Below are 18,254 nucleotides of genomic sequence, written 5' to 3' on the forward strand. Positions count from 1 at the left end.
AACAGTAGTCCATTTTCTGATGACATGGTCCTTTAAATATTTGATGTAGAAATAGATCTTATATACACAAACTTATATGACAGTCTGATTTTAGTACCTGAATTTCTTTGCACCGGCTCAAACACAGATATGGTGTCATCACTTAAGAAGAAGGAGACGATGAACGTTCTTTCTTTTTCAATCGGATTGTCAGTGATAAGTTTTGCAACAAACCTCAGAACATTGCTGTCCAAACCATTCCTAAAACAGAGAGAAGTGATTGATTTGAAGATGTCATCATGTACAATGTGTATACTGGCATCTACTGCACCACTGTGTTTATGCCTTTAGGCAGTCCGATAATAAAAGTCAGTAGCTCTCAGCGAGGTCTTAATTATGAAAAATACAGCTGAGCCCCTTTTTATGCCCAATAGATACGGCGCAGGTGTCTGTCTCAGACAGATGAAAAGAGCTCTATGGCACCAAAATGACAGATAAAGATTGCCCTCAGCACGGTTCTATACATGACACCAAAATTGTCATACATAACAAAGGTATCTTGGCATTGACCCCCTGGCATATACATGACACATCTGATATAAACCCGGGATCCACATGCACCATACTCTGGGTCTTGTAGGAAGCATAAATGATGGAATAATTGCGATAGGATTTCTACATCAGATAAGCCAGTTTCCCAGTTGTTATACAGTATTCAGTGCCTTGCGAAAGTATTCGGCCCCGTGGAACTTTTCAACCTTTTCCCATATATCATGCTTCAAACATGAAGATACCAAATGTAAATTTTTGGTGAAGAATCAACAACAAGTGGAATACAATTGTGAACTTGAATGAAATTTATTGGTTATTTTACATTTTTGTGGAAATTCAAAAACTGAAAAGTGAGGCGTGCAATATTATTCGGCCCCTTTAACTTAATACTTTGTTGCGCCACCTTTTGCTGCGATTACAGCTGCAAGTCACTTGGGGTATGTCTCTATCAGTTTTGTACATGGAGAGACTGAAATTCTTGCCCATTCTTCCTTGGCAAACAGCTGGAGCTCAGTGAGGTTTGATGGAGATCGTTTGTGAACAGCAGTTTTCAGCTCTTTCCACAGATTCTTGATTGGATTGAGGTCTGGACTTTGACTTGGCCATTCTAACTCCTGGATACGTTTATTTGTGAACCATTCCATTGTAGATTTTGCTTTATGTTTGGGATCATTGTCTTGTTGGAAGACAAATCTCCGTCCCAGTCTCAGGTCTTTTGCAGACTCCAACAGGTTTTCTTCAAGAATGGTCCTGTATTTGGCTCCATCCATCTTCACATCAATTTTAACCATCTTCCCTGTCCCTGCTGAAGAAAAGCAGGCCAAAACCATGATGCTGCCACCACCATGTTTGACAGTGGGGATCGTGTGCTCAGGGTGATGAGCTGTGTTGCCTTTACGCCAAACATATAGTTTGGCATTGTTGCCAAAAAAGTTCGATTTTGGTTTCATCTGACCAGAGCACCTTCTTCCACATGTTTGGTGTGTCTCCCAGGTAGCTTGCTGCAAACTTTAAAGGACACTTTTCATGGATATCTTTGAGAAATTGCTTTCTTCTTGCCACTCTTCCATAAAGGCCAGATTTATGCTCTGTACGACTGATTATTGTCCTATGGACAGACTGTCCCACCTCAGCTGTAGATCTCTGCAGTTCATCCAGAGTGATCATGGGCCTCTTGGCTGCATCTCTGATCTTGTTTGAGATGAAAGTTTAGGGGGACGGCCGGGTCTTGGTAGATTTGCAGTGGTATGATACTCCTTCTATTTCAATATGATCGCTTGCACAGTGCTCCTTGGGATGTTTAAAGTTCTGGAAATCATTTTGTATCCAAATCCGGCTTTAAACCGCTCTACAACAGTATCATGGACCTGCCTGTTGTGTTCCTTGGTCTTCATGATGCTCTCTGTGCTTCAAACAGAACCCTTCGACTATCACAGAGCAGGTGCATTTATACGGAGACTTGATTACACACAGGTGGATTATACAACCCCTGACAAAAATTATGGAATCACCGGCCTTGGAGGATGTTCATTCAGTTGTTTAATTTTGTAGAAAAAAAGCAGATCAGATATGGCACAAAACTAAAGTAATTTGAAATGGCAACTTTCTGACTTTAATAAGCACTAAAAAAATCAAGAACAAAAAATGTGGTAGTCAGTAATGGTTACTTTTTTAACCAAGCATAGGGAAAAAATTATGGAATCACTCAATTCTGAGGAAAAAATTAAGGAATCATAAAAAACAAACAAACAAAAAAGCACTCCAAAACATCACTAGTATTTCGTTGCACCACCTCTGGCTTTTATAACAGCTTGCAGTCTCTGAGGCATGGACTTAATGAATGTCAAACAGAACTCTTCATCAATCTGGCTCCAACTTTCTCTAATTGCTGTTGCCAGATCAGCTTTGCAGGTTGGAGCCTTGTCATGGACCATTTTCTTCAACTTCCACCAAAGATTTTCAATTGGATTGAGATCCAGACTAGTTGCAGGCCATGGCATTGACCTTATGTGTCTTTTTTCAAGGAATGTTTGCACAGCGTTTGCATGTTCTCTTCAGGTAGTCATCTTTAGAAATCTCATTGGAACGGCACCAAACAAAAGTTCCGACAATTGCTTTTCCTTAGCCTATTGTAACCTTGGTTTTTTCTGTTTAGGTGATGGCTTTCATTTAGCTTTTCTGTATGTAAATCCCATTTACTTTAGGCGGTTTCTTACAGTTTGGTCACAGACGTTGACTCCAGTTTCCACCCATTCATTCCTCATTTGTTTTGTTGTGCATTTCCTGTTTTGGAGACATATTGCTTTAAGTTTCCGGTCTTGATGCTTTGATGTCTTTCCTGGTCTACCAGTATGTTTGCCTTTAACAACCTTCCCATGTTGTTTGTATTTGGTTCAGATTTTAGACACATCTAACTGTGAACAACCAACATTTGCAACATTGCATGATGATTTCCCCTCTTTAAAGAGTTTGATAATCCTCTCCTTTGTTTCAATTGACATCTCTCGTGTTGGAGTCATGATTCATGTCAGCCCACTTGGTACAACAGCTCTCCAAGGTGTGATCACTCCTTTTTAGATGCAGACTAACAAGCAGATCTAATTTGATGCAGTTGTTATTTTTGGGTATGAAAATTTACAGGGTGATTCCATAATTTTTTCCTCAGAATTGAGTCCATAATTTTTTCCCTATGCTTGGTTAAAAAAATAACCACTACTGACTTCCCCATTCTCTGTTCTTGATTTCTTTTAGTGTTTCTTAAACCCAGAAAGTTGCCATTTGAAATGACTTTAGTTTTGTGCCATGTCTGTGATCTGCTTTTTTACTACAACATTTAACAACTGAATGAACATCCTCCAAGGCCGGTGATTCCATAATTTTTGCCAGGGGTTCTATTTATCATCATTAGGCATTTAGGACAACATTGGATAATTCAAGATCCACAATGAACTTCTGGAGTGAGTTTGCTGCACTGAAAGTAAAGGGGCCGAATAATATTGCACAATGCCATTTGTTGTGAGAAAATAATTCAGTCCTTTATTTTTAAGTGCAGACATAGTATTTACCATTAGTATCTCTTGTAGTAGAACATTCCACACTCAAACTGCTCTAACTGTAAAGAACACTTTCCTATTTACAGTGGCTTGCAAAAGTATTCACCCCCTTGGCTTTTTATCAATTTCGTTACATTACTGTAAGGGGGTGTCACATTCCTACCCCTTTAAATGTGTAAACTGGTTATGCTGCTAGTGGCTGTCTGTGTTAAGTAAAAGTGTCTTCCTGTTTTTAGATAGTTAGAGCCTGGGAGCTGAACAGCTCAGGAGGACCTTAGTGCCCAGATAGTGACGTGGGACTTAATGCCTGGGACCGCACAATGATAGCTCCGTAACGTTAAGCAAGGTACCTAGCCATTCAGAGTCCGGATGGACAGAAGTACAGATGAGGCAGCAGCATTACCACAGTTCAGGACAGAAGCTAGAGAAGTGGTCCCTGAAGAGTAAAAGGACACAGGTCTGTTGTGAGTTCTGTTTTTGGGCTCCCTCTGGTGGTTACTGATGGTACTGGGTGACTTGTCTTTCCTGGGTTTCTGGGTTCCACCTGTTCCATCAGCATATGGGAGTTTCCTATTTAACCTGGCTTTGCTGGCATTTCCTCGCCGGTTATCAATGTATCCAGTGTGTCTTGTTACCTCTGCTCCCTGCTCCTAGAACCTTCTGGACAAGCTAAGTTTGGATATTCCTGTTTTGTGTTTTGCTTAATTTGGTTTTTAGTCCAGCCTGCAGATATGTGATTCTCTGCTGCTGGTTGCTCTAGTGGGCTGAAATTGCTTTTCATGTACCATGAGTTGGCACATGAGTTCAAGTAATTTCAGGATGGTTTTTTGAAGGGTTTTTCGCTGACCGCGCAGTTCACTTTTGTATCCTCTGCTATCTAGCTTTAGCGGGCCTCATTTTGCTGAAACTGTTTTCATACTACGTATGTGCTTTCCTCTCATTTCACCGTCATTATATGTGGGGGGCTGCTATTTGCTGTGGGGTATTTCTCTGGAGGCAAGAGAGGTCTGTGTTTCTTCTGATAGGGGAAGTTAGATCTTCGGCTGGAGCGAGACGTCTAGGATCATCGTAGGCACGTTCCCCGGCTACTTTTATTTGTGTGTTAGGTTTACGGTCGCGGTCAGCTCAGGTTCCATCGCCCTAGAGCTTGTTTGTATCTGTGCTTGTCATTTTTGTGATCCCCTGCCATTGGGATCATGACAGTATAACCGGCCCACAAAGTGTTAATTGTATTGGCTGAAGTAGGAGGATAAGTAGTCTGAGGAAGTTTTTTTTTTTTTTTTCCCCTTTCCCTCAGAGTTTGCTGCCTAGCCTTATTGCAGCCTGGCTACTTCCTCCTCCTCTTAATCTTTGAATGGCTCTGATCTCAGCTGGTTATCATGGACGTCCAGAGTTTGGCTTCCAGCCTGAATAATCTTGCCGCTAAGGTTCAAAATATACAGGATTTTGTTGTACATGCTCCTATGTCTGAACCTAGAATTCCTGTCCCAGAGTTTTTTTCTGGAGATAGATCTCGTTTTCTGAATTTTAGGAACAATTGCAAGTTGTTTCTTTCTTTGAAATCTCGCTCCTCTGGAGACCCTGCTCAGCAAGTCAAGATAATTATATCTTTCCTGCGGGGTGACCCTCAGGATTGGGCATTTGCATTGGCACCAGGGGACCCTGCGTTGCTTAATGCGGATGCGTTTTTTCTGGCATTGGGTTTGCTCTATGAGGAACCTAACCAAGAGATTCAGGCTGAAAAAGCTTTGTTGGCCCTCTCTCAGGGGCAAGATGAAGCAGAAATTTATTGTCAAAAATTTCGGAAGTTGTCGGTGCTTACTCAGTGGAATGAGTGCGCTCTGGCTGCAAAGTTTAGAGATGGCCTTTCTGAGGCCATTAAAGATGTTATGGTGGGGTTCCCTGCGCCTGCTGGTCTGAATGAGTCTATGACTATGGCTGTTCAGATTGATCGGCGTTTACGGGAGCGCAAACCTGTGCATCATTTGGCGGTGTCGTCTGAACCGTCACCTGAGATAATGCAATGTGATAGAATTCAGTCCAGAAGTGAACGGCAAAAGTATAGGCGGAAAAAAGGGTTGTGCTTTTATTGTGGTGTTTCAGCTCATGTTATATCAGCATGCTCTAAACGCACAAAAAAGGTTGATAAGTCTGTTGCCATTAGTACTTTACAGTCTAAGTTCATTCTGTCTGTGACTCTGATTTGTTCATTATCATCCATTTCCGTCGATGCCTATGTGGATTCAGGCGCTGCCCTGAGTCTTATGGATTGGTCATTTGCCAATCGCTGTGGGTTTAGTCTGGAGCCTCTGGAAGTCCCTATTCCTTTGAAGGGAATTGACTCTACACCTTTGGCTATGAATAAACCTCAGTACTGGACACAAGTGACCATGCGTATGACTCCCGTTCATCAGGAGGTGATTCGCTTCCTGGTACTGTATAATTTGCATGATGTTCTAGTACTTGGTCTGCCATGGTTACAAACTCATAATCCAGTCCTTGACTGGAAATCAATGTCTGTGTTAAGCTGGGGTTGTCAGGGGGTTCATGATGATGCACCTCCGATTTCTATCGCTTCATCTATTCCTTCTGAGATTCCTGTGTTTTTGTCTGATTATCGGGATGTTTTTGAGGAGCCTAAGCTCAGTTCGCTTCCTCCTCACAGGGATTGCGATTGTGCTATAAATTTAATTCCAGGCAGTAAATTTCCTAAAGGTCGTTTGTTCAATCTGTCAGTGCCAGAGCATACTGCTATGCGGGATTATGTTAAGGAGTCCTTGGAAAAGGGACATATCCGTCCATCTTTGTCCCCTTTGGGAGCAGGTTTTTTTTTCGTGGCCAAAAAAGATGGTTCCTTGAGGCCTTGTATAGATTATCGTCTTTTGAATAAGATTACCGTAAAATATCAGTATCCTTTGCCATTGTTGACTGATTTGTTTGCTCGCATTAAGGGGGCTAAATGGTTCACTAAGATTGATCTTCGGGGTGCGTATAATCTTATACGAATAAAGCAAGGTGATGAGTGGAAAACCGCATTTAATACGCCTGAGGGCCATTTTGAGTATTTGGTAATGCCTTTTGGACTTTCTAATGCTCCTTCAGTCTTCCAGTCCTTTATGCACGATATTTTCCGTGAATATCTGGATAAATTTATGATTGTGTATTTGGATGATATTTTGGTTTTTTCTGATGACTGGGAGTCTCATGTTCAGCAGGTCAGGAAGGTGTTTCAGGTCCTGCGGGCCAATTCCTTGTTTGTAAAAGGCTCAAAGTGTCTCTTTGGAGTCCAGAAGATTTCTTTCTTGGGGTATATTTTTTCCCCTTCTACTATTGAGATGGATCCCGTCAAGGTTCAGGCTATTTGTGACTGGACGCAGCCTACATCTCTTAAGAGTCTACAGAAGTTCTTGGGCTTTGCTAATTTCTATCGTCGTTTTATAACTAATTTTTCTAGTGTTGTTAAGCCTTTGACGGATTTGACTAAGAAGGGTGCTGATGTTGCTAATTGGTCTCCTGCGGCTGTGGAGGCCTTTCAGGAACTTAAGCGCCGGTTTTCTTCTGCTCCTGTGTTGCGTCAGCCAGATGTTTTGCTCCCTTTTCAGGTTGAGGTTGATGCTTCCGAGATTGGAGCGGGGGCGGTTTTGTCACAGAGAAGCTCCGATGGCTCAGTGATGAAGCCATGCGCGTTTTTTTCTAGAAAGTTTTCGCCGGCTGAGCGGAATTATGATGTTGGTAATCGGGAACTTTTGGCCATGAAGTGGGCATTTGAGGAGTGGCGTCATTGGCTAGAGGGTGCTAGACATCGTGTGGTGGTCTTGACTGATCACAAAAATTTGATTTACCTTGAGTCTGCCAGGCGTCTGAATCCTAGACAGGCTCGTTGGTCACTGTTTTTCTCTCGTTTCAATTTTGTGGTTTCATACCTGCCAGGTTCAAAGAATGTGAAGGCGGATGCTCTTTCTAGGAGTTTTGTGCCTGACTCCCTTGGAAATTCTGAGCCCTCTGGTATCCTTAGGGATGGGGTGATTTTGTCTGCTGTCTCCCCAGACTTGCGACGTGCTTTGCAGGAGTTTCAGGCGGGTAAACCTGATCGTTGTCCGCCTGAGAGACTGTTTGTTCCGGATAATTGGACCAGTAGAGTCATCTCCGAGGTCCATTCTTCTGCGTTGGCAGGTCATCCTGGAATATTTGGTACTAGAGACTTGGTGGCCAGGTCTTTTTGGTGGCCTTCCTTGTCGAGGGATGTGCGTTCTTTTGTGCAGTCTTGTGAGGTTTGCGCTCGGGCTAAGCCTTGCTGTTCTCGGGCCAGTGGATTGTTGTCACCTTTGCCTATCCCGAAGAGGCCTTGGACGCACATTTCCATGGACTTTATTTCGGATCTCCCTGTCTCTCAAAAAATGTCCGTCATCTGGGTTGTGTGTGATCGCTTTTCTAAAATGGTTCATCTGGTACCCTTGCCTAAGTTGCCTTCCTCCTCTGAGTTGGTCCCTCTGTTTTTTCAGAATGTGGTTCGTTTGCATGGGATTCCTGAGAACATCGTTTCTGACAGGGGATCCCAGTTTGTGTCTAGATTTTGGCGGACGTTCTGTGCTAAGATGGGCATTGATTTGTCCTTTTCGTCTGCATTCCATCCTCAGATGAATGGCCAGACTGAACGAACTAATCAGACCTTGGAAACTTATTTAAGGTGTTTTGTTTCTGCTGATCAGGATGACTGGGTTACCTTTTTGCCGCTGGCCGAGTTTGCCCTTAATAATCGGGCTAGTTCTGCTACCTTGGTTTCTCCTTTCTTTTGTAATTCGGGGTTTCATCCTCGTTTTTCCTCTGGTCAGGTGGAACCTTCTGATTGTCCTGGAGTGGACATGGTGGTGGATAGGTTGCATCGGATTTGGAGTCATGTGGTGGACAATTTGAAGTTGTCCCAGGAGAAGGCTCAGCAGTTTGCTAATCGCCGTCGCCGCGTGGGTCCTCGACTTCTTGTTGGTGACTTGGTGTGGTTGTCTTCTCGTTTTGTTCCTATGAAGGTCTCTTCTCCTAAGTTCAAGCCTCGGTTCATCGGTCCCTATAGGATCTTGGAAATTCTTAACCCTGTGTCGTTTCGTTTGGATCTCCCGGCATCGTTTGCTATTCATAATGTGTTCCATCGGTCGTTGTTGCGGAAGTATGAGGTACCTGTTGTTCCTTCGCTTGAGCCTCCTGCTCCAGTGCTGGTGGAGGGAGAATTGGAGTATGTTGTGGAGAAGATCTTGGATTCTCGTGTTTCCAGACGGAAACTCCAGTATTTGGTCAAGTGGAAGGGTTATGGTCAGGAGGATAATTCTTGGGTGGTTGCCTCGGATGTTCATGCTGAGGATTTGGTTCGCGCTTTTCATAGGGCTCATCCTGGTCGCCCTGGTGGTTCTCGTGAGGGTTCGGTGACCCCTCCTCAAGGGGGGGGTACTGTTGTGAGTTCTGTTTTTGGGCTCCCTCTGGTGGTTACTGATGGTACTGGGTGACTTGTCTTTCCTGGGTTTCTGGGTTCCACCTGTTCCATCAGCATATGGGAGTTTCCTATTTAACCTGGCTTTGCTGGCATTTCCTCGCCGGTTATCAATGTATGCAGTGTGTCTTGTTACCTCTGCTCCCTGCTCCTAGAACCTTCTGGACAAGCTAAGTTTGGATATTCCTGTTTTGTGTTTTGCTTAATTTGGTTTTTAGTCCAGCCTGCAGATATGTGATTGTCTGCTGCTGGTTGCTCTAGTGGGCTGAAATTGCTTTTCATGTACCATGAGTTGGCACATGAGTTCAAGTAATTTCAGGATGGTTTTTTGAAGGGTTTTTCGCTGACCGCGCAGTTCACTTTTGTATCCTCTGCTATCTAGCTTTAGCGGGCCTCATTTTGCTGAAACTGTTTTCATACTACGTATGTGCTTTCCTCTCATTTCACCGTCATTATATGTGGGGGGCTGCTATTTGCTGTGGGGTATTTCTCTGGAGGCAAGAGAGGTCTGTGTTTCTTCTGATAGGGGAAGTTAGATCTTCGGCTGGAGCGAGACGTCTAGGATCATCGTAGGCACGTTCCCCGGCTACTTTTATTTGTGTGTTAGGTTTAGGGTCGCGGTCAGCTCAGGTTCCATCGCCCTAGAGCTTGTTTGTATCTGTGCTTGTCATTTTTGTGATCCCCTGCCATTGGGATCATGACACAGGTCGCTCACCATGTGGCAGATCATTGCTTGGGCTGATGCCTTTTGTACCAGGCCAAACAAACGGAGGAATACTCAGGTGTATTGAGATCACACAAGGAGTACGATGCACTATTGCAAGAGGCGGTATGTCCCCGTAATGTACCGCAGGACGTGTGAGAAATTGTAGGGAGAACGGAGAATGTGAACTGCTTAGAACCTAATGCTAATGATGTAACTGACTGGAATATGCTGAGACAAACAAATAGTAAAGTTCATCATTTTAAGTTGGAAAAGGACTCTGTCTCTTATTGCTCAACGGGAAGCAGCGGAACTTCAGCCAACTCGATGGGACCCAGATGGTACAGAGGATGAAACAAAAGGTATGCTGCAGAAGGGACATTGTTTGCATGTAATTGGGGGCCAGGGCACATGTGATCAGTTAACCTCAGTCATGACTATGGCTCTGGCCTGGCCTTTTACACTTGGCATAGTGCGGCAGGATCCTACAACTGTGCAGCGTAGGAATATCACGGAAGATGTTATTGATGCTACCAGAAAGAGTGAAGATGAAGATATTGTGAATGTTACTCAAATACTGGATGTGACTGATACTATGGACATGTCTAAAACCCTGAATGCGACTGATGTGGTGATGGAAAAGATGACGGCTATAAAGATTGTGGACTTTGGCACCAACCAGGAGAACGGCAGCTGTGACTTCATCCTTCGTGGGCGTGGCTCCCTAGTGATGGCGTGAAAATCTGTCCCATCATGTCCCTTGCCTCGCCCATGGTGGGTGTGTCAAAGAAGGAGGACTCGCCCCCGGAGCATGCTACTAGAAAATGGGTGGAAAGGATGGAATTGACCCCACCGTGGAACAGGTGGGGCCCGCAAGAAAATCCTGGCTGCAGCTGCGTGGTGTCGTTACGAGACACAGCATCGGCAGTGATGCATCACTCCTGCGCTTGTCACTGCGGGGGCGTAGGCCGCATTGAATGAAAATGGCGGCAGGAGGAAAAGAGGGCCCAACCCGGGCGACAGAGAGATAACACTGTGGAAACATCCCCGTTACCTGCGGAAAAGACCTGCCGGCGGCTGCCGGAGCCAGAGCGTCATCCAGGGGATCCTGAGCCACGTCACGCGGAGTTGGAGCATCAGCGGGAAATGGAGCCTCAACGTTTTCTTGATCGGGAGCCTGTCTTCGGGAGTCAGGACAGCAGCGGAGACCAGAACCACCTTGTCTGGAATACTTCCCTCCACAGCATGGGGATCAATGACAGCCCTGGAGGAGCCTAGACTGGAAGTGAACGTCCAGCCGGGACTTCATCAGCAGGATCCACCAATCGCAGGATGGATCACTGCCGTCAACAGCGGTGAGTGCACCTTGGCCCTTGACCCCAGACGGTTGGTCCCTACCACGGCCCTCCACTCCATCAGGCCAGACTGTCCCTCCACTTTCTGAGCTCATTGATCCATTCTGCTGCTGTCCAGAGCGGGAGAGCCAGCTCACATCCAGTACAAGTACAGTGCTGGGCCCTTCTTATCAGGCCATGATGGGCCCAGTCCAATCTCCCAGGCAGTCGGCCTGGATTGCTGGGATCATTGAAAAGAAGAAGCAGCGAGAGAGACAGATAAGTGTTGAATTGCACCGACATGGAGAGAGTGCTATCGCAGTTTGCTGTACTCGTGGCCAGCTTGTATATACAGAGGTGGGAAGGGGTTTCGGCTTCATCCGTGAGTCGGGAGCCAACAACAAAATTTATGTAAATGCCGCCTCAATAAAATTCGTGAGACCCCTGAAGGGGATTGGGTCTCCTTTATAAAAGAAGACTGTCCTAGGGGATACTATGCGGTGGCAGTGACCCTCTGCTCAGAGGATGATGACCTGGGACTGTATGCAGGCCTGGACCAGGCTAGGTCGGTCCCCTGTATTCTGTCCACCTCCCAGTCCAGCTCTGCTTCTGCTGTATCCTTGCAACCTACGGACTCTGCTGCTGCAGAGTCCCCTTCAGCTTGAACGAGGGTGTGGAACTACCCTGATGGAGCGGCACAGGATACATGCCGTTGAAATGCGAGAACTTGGTAACTGATAAATAAAGTTGTGCTTGTTGCAGCTAAGGAACTCATGGGACAGTTCTGCATCCCTGCGGGCAAGTGAGCCCTGATAGCACTCCCTGAAGTGGGAGTAATGCAGCCGGTATGGTCAGTGAAGTACATTGAGTTGTTGGTTAAGTTTTGTTGCACCTGTTGCGCCCTTTCTGCTGGAAAGCAGGAACTCCAATACTATGGAAAAGAAGGGTCCTTGGACTGATGTACCGGGTGCGGCTGCAGCAACAGACTGTGCTCTATGACCAGGCAGCGCACATGTGGCACACAAGACAGTGCAATACATAAATGGAGGGGGGACGCCTCCCTTAAAGAACTGTTGAACTTATGGAAAGGTCATACCCCTATAAATACGTTGGATTTGGGTAACTAGCGGTGCTAATGGAAGGACTGTTTCCAGGTACCTATTAAGGGAGACAAGACTCTGGTTCATTGATTTTGCGCAGTTTTAATCTATCTCGTTTTATCTTTCTGAGTGGAGTAATTGTTGTAATTATTAAAGTTTTGGTAAATGGTCAGGGACGACCATTGTTAAAGGAAGGGGAATGTAAAGGGGTGTCACTTTCCAACTCCTTTAAATGTGTAAACTGGTTATGCTGCTATGTACATATTTACCATTTTGGGTATTGTAGTATAAGGCAAGTGTAGGACCTATTATCAGACACTAGATGGGGCACTACATTGTATATAGTCATGTAGGAGGGGTTGTCTGTGTTAAGTAAAAGTGACTTCCTGTTTTTAGCTAGTTAGAGCCTGGGAGCTGAACAGTTCAGGAGGGCCTTAGTGCCCAGATAGTCCCACGGGGCTTAATGCCCGGGACTGCACAATGACAGCTGCGCAATGTTAAGCAAGGTACCCAGTCATTCAGAGTCTGGATGGACAGAAGTACCACTGAAGTAGCAGCATTACCACAGTTCAGGACAGAAGCTAGAGAAGTAATCGGTGAATAGTACAGGTACACAGGTCGCTCACCTGGGGCTTAATGCCCGGGACCGCACAATGACAGCTCCGTAACGTTAAGCAAGGTACCCAGACATTCAGAGTCCGGACGGACAGAAGTACAGCTGAGGCAGCAGCATTACCACAGATCAGGACAGAAGCTAGAGAAGTGGTCCGTGAACAGTACAGGGACACAGGTTGCTCACCACATGGCAGATCATTGCTTGGACTGATGCCTTTTGTACAGGGGCGAATCGGACAGAGGAATTCTCAGGTGTATTGAGTTTGCACAGGGAGTACGCTGCATTATCGCAAGAGGCGGTATGTCCCCGTACTGTACTGCAGGACGTAGGAGAAAGTGTAGGGAGAGCGGAGAACTGCTTGGAACCTAATGCTAATGATGTAACTGACTGGAATATGCTGAGACAAACAAATAGTAAAGTTCATCATTTTAAGTTGGAAAAGGACTCTGTCTCTTATTGTTCAATGGGAAGCAGCGGAACTTCAGCCAACCTTATGGGACCCAGATGGAACAGACGGTGAAAGAAAGGTATGCTGCAGAAGGGACAGTGTTTGTATGTAATTGGGGGCCAGGGCATGTGTGATCAGTTAACTTCAGCCACGACTACGGCTCTGGCATGGCCTTTTACATTACAACACATGTTTAAATATTTTTGTAATCTGATTAGTTTATGATGCATGAGCACTAAATAGTCTAAGATTGTGAAGGGAAGTGAGAACAAAATAGGCATACATTAAATTTATGGGATCAAACAACTAAGACTTGGCATGTGCATATGTATTCACTTGCTATCTGGTGCAAGCAATTACTTTCATATGTCACATGCTTAGTGAAAAGAAATCCACTTTTGTGCAATCTAAATATCTTGGGGTCTGTCAGAATATACACACACATACACACCTTATCTGAAAGGTGACAGAGGCTGCAACACCATTTAGCAAGAGGCATCACTAACCAAACAACACCATGAAGACAAAGAAATCTACAAAGAAGTCAGGGACAAAGTTGTTTGGCGAGAAGTAAAAGTCAGGGTTGGGTTATAAAAAAAAATATCCCAATCTCTGATGATCCCTTGGAGCACCATCAAATCCATTATCATTGAATGGAAAAAACATAGTACCACAACAAACCTGCCTAGAAATGGAGCCCACCAAAACTCTCAGCCTGGGAATGGAGGGTATTAATCAGACAGGCAGCATCAAGATAAAAAAAACCCTGAAATATCTGCAGAGTTCCCAAGCCGAGAGTGTAGTATCTGTCTATACAACTACAATAAGTCACACACTCTATAGAGGTGGCCTTTATGGAAGAGTGGGCAGAAAAAACCTCTACTTACACAAAAAAATTGTAAGGCTCATTTTGAATTTGCCAAAAGACATGTGGGAGACTTCCCAAATGTATGGAGGAAGGTGATGTGGTCAGATTATACCAAAATTGAACTTTTTCGCCACAAAGGTACGCACTATGTTTGGTGCTAAACCAACACTGTTCATCACGCCAGGAAAACCACCCCACAGTGAAACATGGTGGTGGTGGCAGCATCATGCTGTAGGAATGCTTTTCAGAGCAGGGACAGGGGAAATGGTCCACGATGAGGGGAAGATGGATGGTGGGAAATAAAGGGGTAATCTTGAGCAAAACCTGTTTCAGTGTGTCAGTGATTTGAGACTGGGAAGGAGATTCACCTGCCAACAAGACAAGGATTCAAAGCATACCATATCTACCCTCACCTACTGTATCCTCACCCATCCCTTGTAAATTGCGAGTCCTCGTGGGCAGGGTCCTCTCTCCTCCTGTACCAGTCGTGACTTTTATTGTTTAAGATTATTGTATTTGCTTTTTATTATGTATACCTCTTTTCACATGTAAAGCGACATGGAGTAAATGGCGCTATAACAATAAATAATAACAATAATAATAATACTGCTAAAGCAACATTCAAGTGGTTTAAGGGGAAACGTGTAAATGTTCTGGGTGACCTAGTCAAAGCCCAAACCTTAACCCAATTGAGAATTTGTGGTCAGACTTGAAGAGGAAAACCATCTAACTTGAAGGTGCTGAAACAGTTTTGCCTTGTGGAATGAGCAAAAATCCCAGTGGCAAGATATAGAAACTCATATACTTATCCAAAGCGAGTTGCAGTTGAAATGGAAACAAAAGGAGACTCTACAAAAGTTCTCACTTTAGGGGGTGAATAGTTATGCACAGTGACATTTTCAGTTTTTTGTCCTATTTGTTGTTTGCTTCATAATAAAAAGAAAACCAAATTTCCACAGTTATGGCGTGTTCTTTACATTAATTGATGCAAACCCTCAAAAAAAAACAGTGAAATTCCAAGTTGTGAAGTAGAAAAACACGAATAATACCAAGGGGGTGAATACTTTCACAAGCCACTGTAGCTGACGGATTCGCGTATTCTTCACACTTAAGACTGTTCCCTGATGTTTAAGCAGGGACTACACTATAACAATAACAACTTAAAGATAAGACAAAAAATACCTGTCTTTTTCCATAAATATCTTGAAATCTCGCTGTGGTGGTTTTGGTAGGAGTCCCAGACATGAACAAAGAGAGTCTTCCTCGGAACCAAAGCCATTGTAAGGTGGAATCTTCTTCTCGATCTTTGCATGTTGAGAAACTTTGTATTGAACAGGTGTAAAATCCTCTAAAAGCCAAAAAATAAATAAATTAACTATATCGGATATTAGGACGGTATCTTGTGGGACGTATGTAGCATCATGATGACCCATTAGAACACAACTACCAGATTTCGAAGAAACAGGCCTTTTTTTCTAACGCGTGAAAGTAAAATTTGTAATAAGGCACCAAGCCAATTTTGAAGATTTTGAAAAAAAAAAAAGTATGAAGTGTTAATGTCTTTGAAAAACAAATCTCTTCTAATTTCCAGATAATGTTTGCAGTCTATGATTTACAGCCACTGTGCCATTCTCTAATCCAGGGTATGAAAAATTAATGTATAAGACTATATTTATGGAAATTAGTTTCCGTAATGTAAAACGCCACAACAGGGGATGGAAAACATCTGTAAGTGTAAAAAAATGGTAGAAGGGAATAAATGGAGATATGATGCCCCCTAGTGGAGTGTTATTTTAAACACTCTGTATCACAGTGTTTTCTTGTATTATAAGGTTATATTCGGACGCACGTATTTACGGTCCGCGACCTGCCAAAGTGTGCAAAGGACCAAACAAGGACCAATTATAGCCTTTGCGATATTGCACATGAACGATTTTTCATTCATCTCAGGTGAATAAAAATGTTGACTGCTTTGGTTTGGGCTGTTTTACACACCAGAACAGTGTATGTAATGGCAGGTAGCGCCTGCACCGTTCTTCAAGCAGAGAAGTGCATGGAGCTGCACACAGAGTGAGCTATAGCTCCAATTTGCAGATATGAATGGCTAGAGTATTACAGCAGTCATCTTGACAAGGCCAAAATCTTTTTCAGTGAAATCATTTAAAAGGACTTTGTTTCCAGGTTTTTGCGAGCAGCATAATGCAGAGACAGAGACCTTGATTCTAACAATGTGTTACTTACTAGTAGTGCTGTAGTTTTGATAAAATCACTATTTTAACCTGCTACCATGTAGTCATCCATATTCATGAGCTCTATATAATCCCTCCCCATCACTAATTGGCAGCTTTCTGGGTATACTGCGCCTAGGCAGAAGACTGAGAAATCAATAGAGTGAGCGGGCAGGGTTAAACAGAGCTCAGTTGCATAGAAAGTAGTGATTTTATCAAAACTGCAGCAAGCAGCCCAGTAAGTGACACATTGCTAGAATCAGCGTTTCTGCTCCTAAATCATACTACTGTTAAATGTCGTGTCAAACTAAGGGCAGCTTCAGTATTTGTAAACTAAAATCAGGAATGAAACAATCAGAGGAAAAGTATAATAGAAACAAACATGTCACCACTTCTGTATTTATCACCCAACCCTAGTTTTGGCTTACAAATACTGAGGTAATATACTGACCAATTACTGAACATGTTAACGTGGCCTAACAAATAAAGTTGCACTCTGTAACCCTATAGCATGAAAAGATGAAATATATGAAATGGGAATTGCATTACTGCTCTAGAAAATAGAAAAAAACAAAAAGATACTTAGTGCATAAATTTGCCAATTAATGTAGGCCCAACAGCCAACGACAAGGCAATCACCTTTGCTGGGAACCTAGCCTAATGTGATTCCTCTCATGGGCTGATAGCCTACATTTATATGGGTTGGCAGGGCTGATGGGTGGAGTGCCTATGCATACAAATATCAAAGACTGCCACCAAACAGAGAGTAGGTGTGAACAGGTGAATACTAAGAGAAGCTATGTCCATACATAACTAACAAATACATTTGCACTCTGCAACGCTACAGCGTGCAAACATGAAATTTAGAAATTGGAATTGCTTTACTGCTTTTCCTATTTTCTATAGCAGTAATGCAATTCCCATTTCATATATTTCATATTTGCATGCTATAGCGTTACAGACTGCAACTTTCTTTGTCAGTTATATATCGAGGTGGCTACTCCTGTTAAAAATGCTGCTCACTTGGAAGTGATATGAGCTATCACAGGAACCGTTTCTATTTAAAGTTCGTCTGGTTTATTTCTGTACATAAATCACATCCCAGGAAAACTTAAATACAGCCTTTGTCCAGCTCAAAGTGAAACATAAAGTAACAAGTCCATACATTAGTGCTAGTTAGCCCTCCTGACTTAGAGTCCAGCTTTTTAGTTTTTTAGCAAAGGCAAGCAATCCAGGAGATAACAAAAATTCCCCATTAAATGTCACCTGCTTAACCCAGCAGGAAGTGCGGCGGCGTCTAAAAATCACTAAAATTGACAAATCTCTTGGCCCGGATGGGATACACCCTCGAGTACTGCAGGAATTAAGTACAATTATTGATAGACCATTATTTTTAATCTTTAAAGACTCCATAATAACAGGGTCTGTACCACAGGACTGGCGTATAGCAAATGTGGTGCCAATATTCAAAAAGGGGACAAAAACTGAACTCGGAAATTATAGTAAACTTAACCTCTACTGTGGGTAAAATCCTGGAGGGCATTCTAAGGGATGCTATACTGGAGTATCTGAAGAGGAATAACCTCATGACCCAGTATCAGCACGGGTTTACTAGGGACCGTTCATGTCAGACTAATCTGATCAGCTTCTATGAAGAGGTAAGTTCCGAACTGGACCAAGGGAACGCAGTCGTTTCAAAAGCTTTTGATACGGTGCAACACAAAAGATTGATACATAAAATGAGAATAATGTGGACAGGGGAAAATATGTGCAAGTGGGTTGAGAGCCGGCTCAGGGATAGGAAACAAAGGGTGGTTATTAATGGAGCACACTCGGACTGGGTCGCGGTTAGCAGTGGGGTACCACAGGGGTCAGTAATGAGTCCTCTTCTTTT

At 43.7% G+C, this 18,254-nt stretch overlaps 1 protein-coding gene across 2 annotated transcripts in view; it reads right to left on the minus strand.

The window, feature by feature from the left end:
• Window positions 1-18,254, minus strand: part of EFHC2 (EF-hand domain containing 2) — a 103,012-nt gene that overhangs the window by 47,176 nt on the left and 37,582 nt on the right. For both annotated transcript variants that reach the window (XM_069761660.1, XM_069761661.1), the window contains exons 8-9: window positions 15,315-15,480; window positions 98-240 (exon numbers count right to left, since the gene is read on the minus strand). In XM_069761660.1, coding sequence (XP_069617761.1) covers window positions 98-240; window positions 15,315-15,480 — 309 coding nt within the window. The remainder of the gene's footprint in view (window positions 1-97; window positions 241-15,314; window positions 15,481-18,254) is intronic.

Source organism: Ranitomeya imitator, chromosome 3, assembly GCF_032444005.1.
Source record: "Ranitomeya imitator isolate aRanImi1 chromosome 3, aRanImi1.pri, whole genome shotgun sequence".
Classification (NCBI taxonomy): Eukaryota; Metazoa; Chordata; class Amphibia; order Anura; family Dendrobatidae; genus Ranitomeya; species Ranitomeya imitator.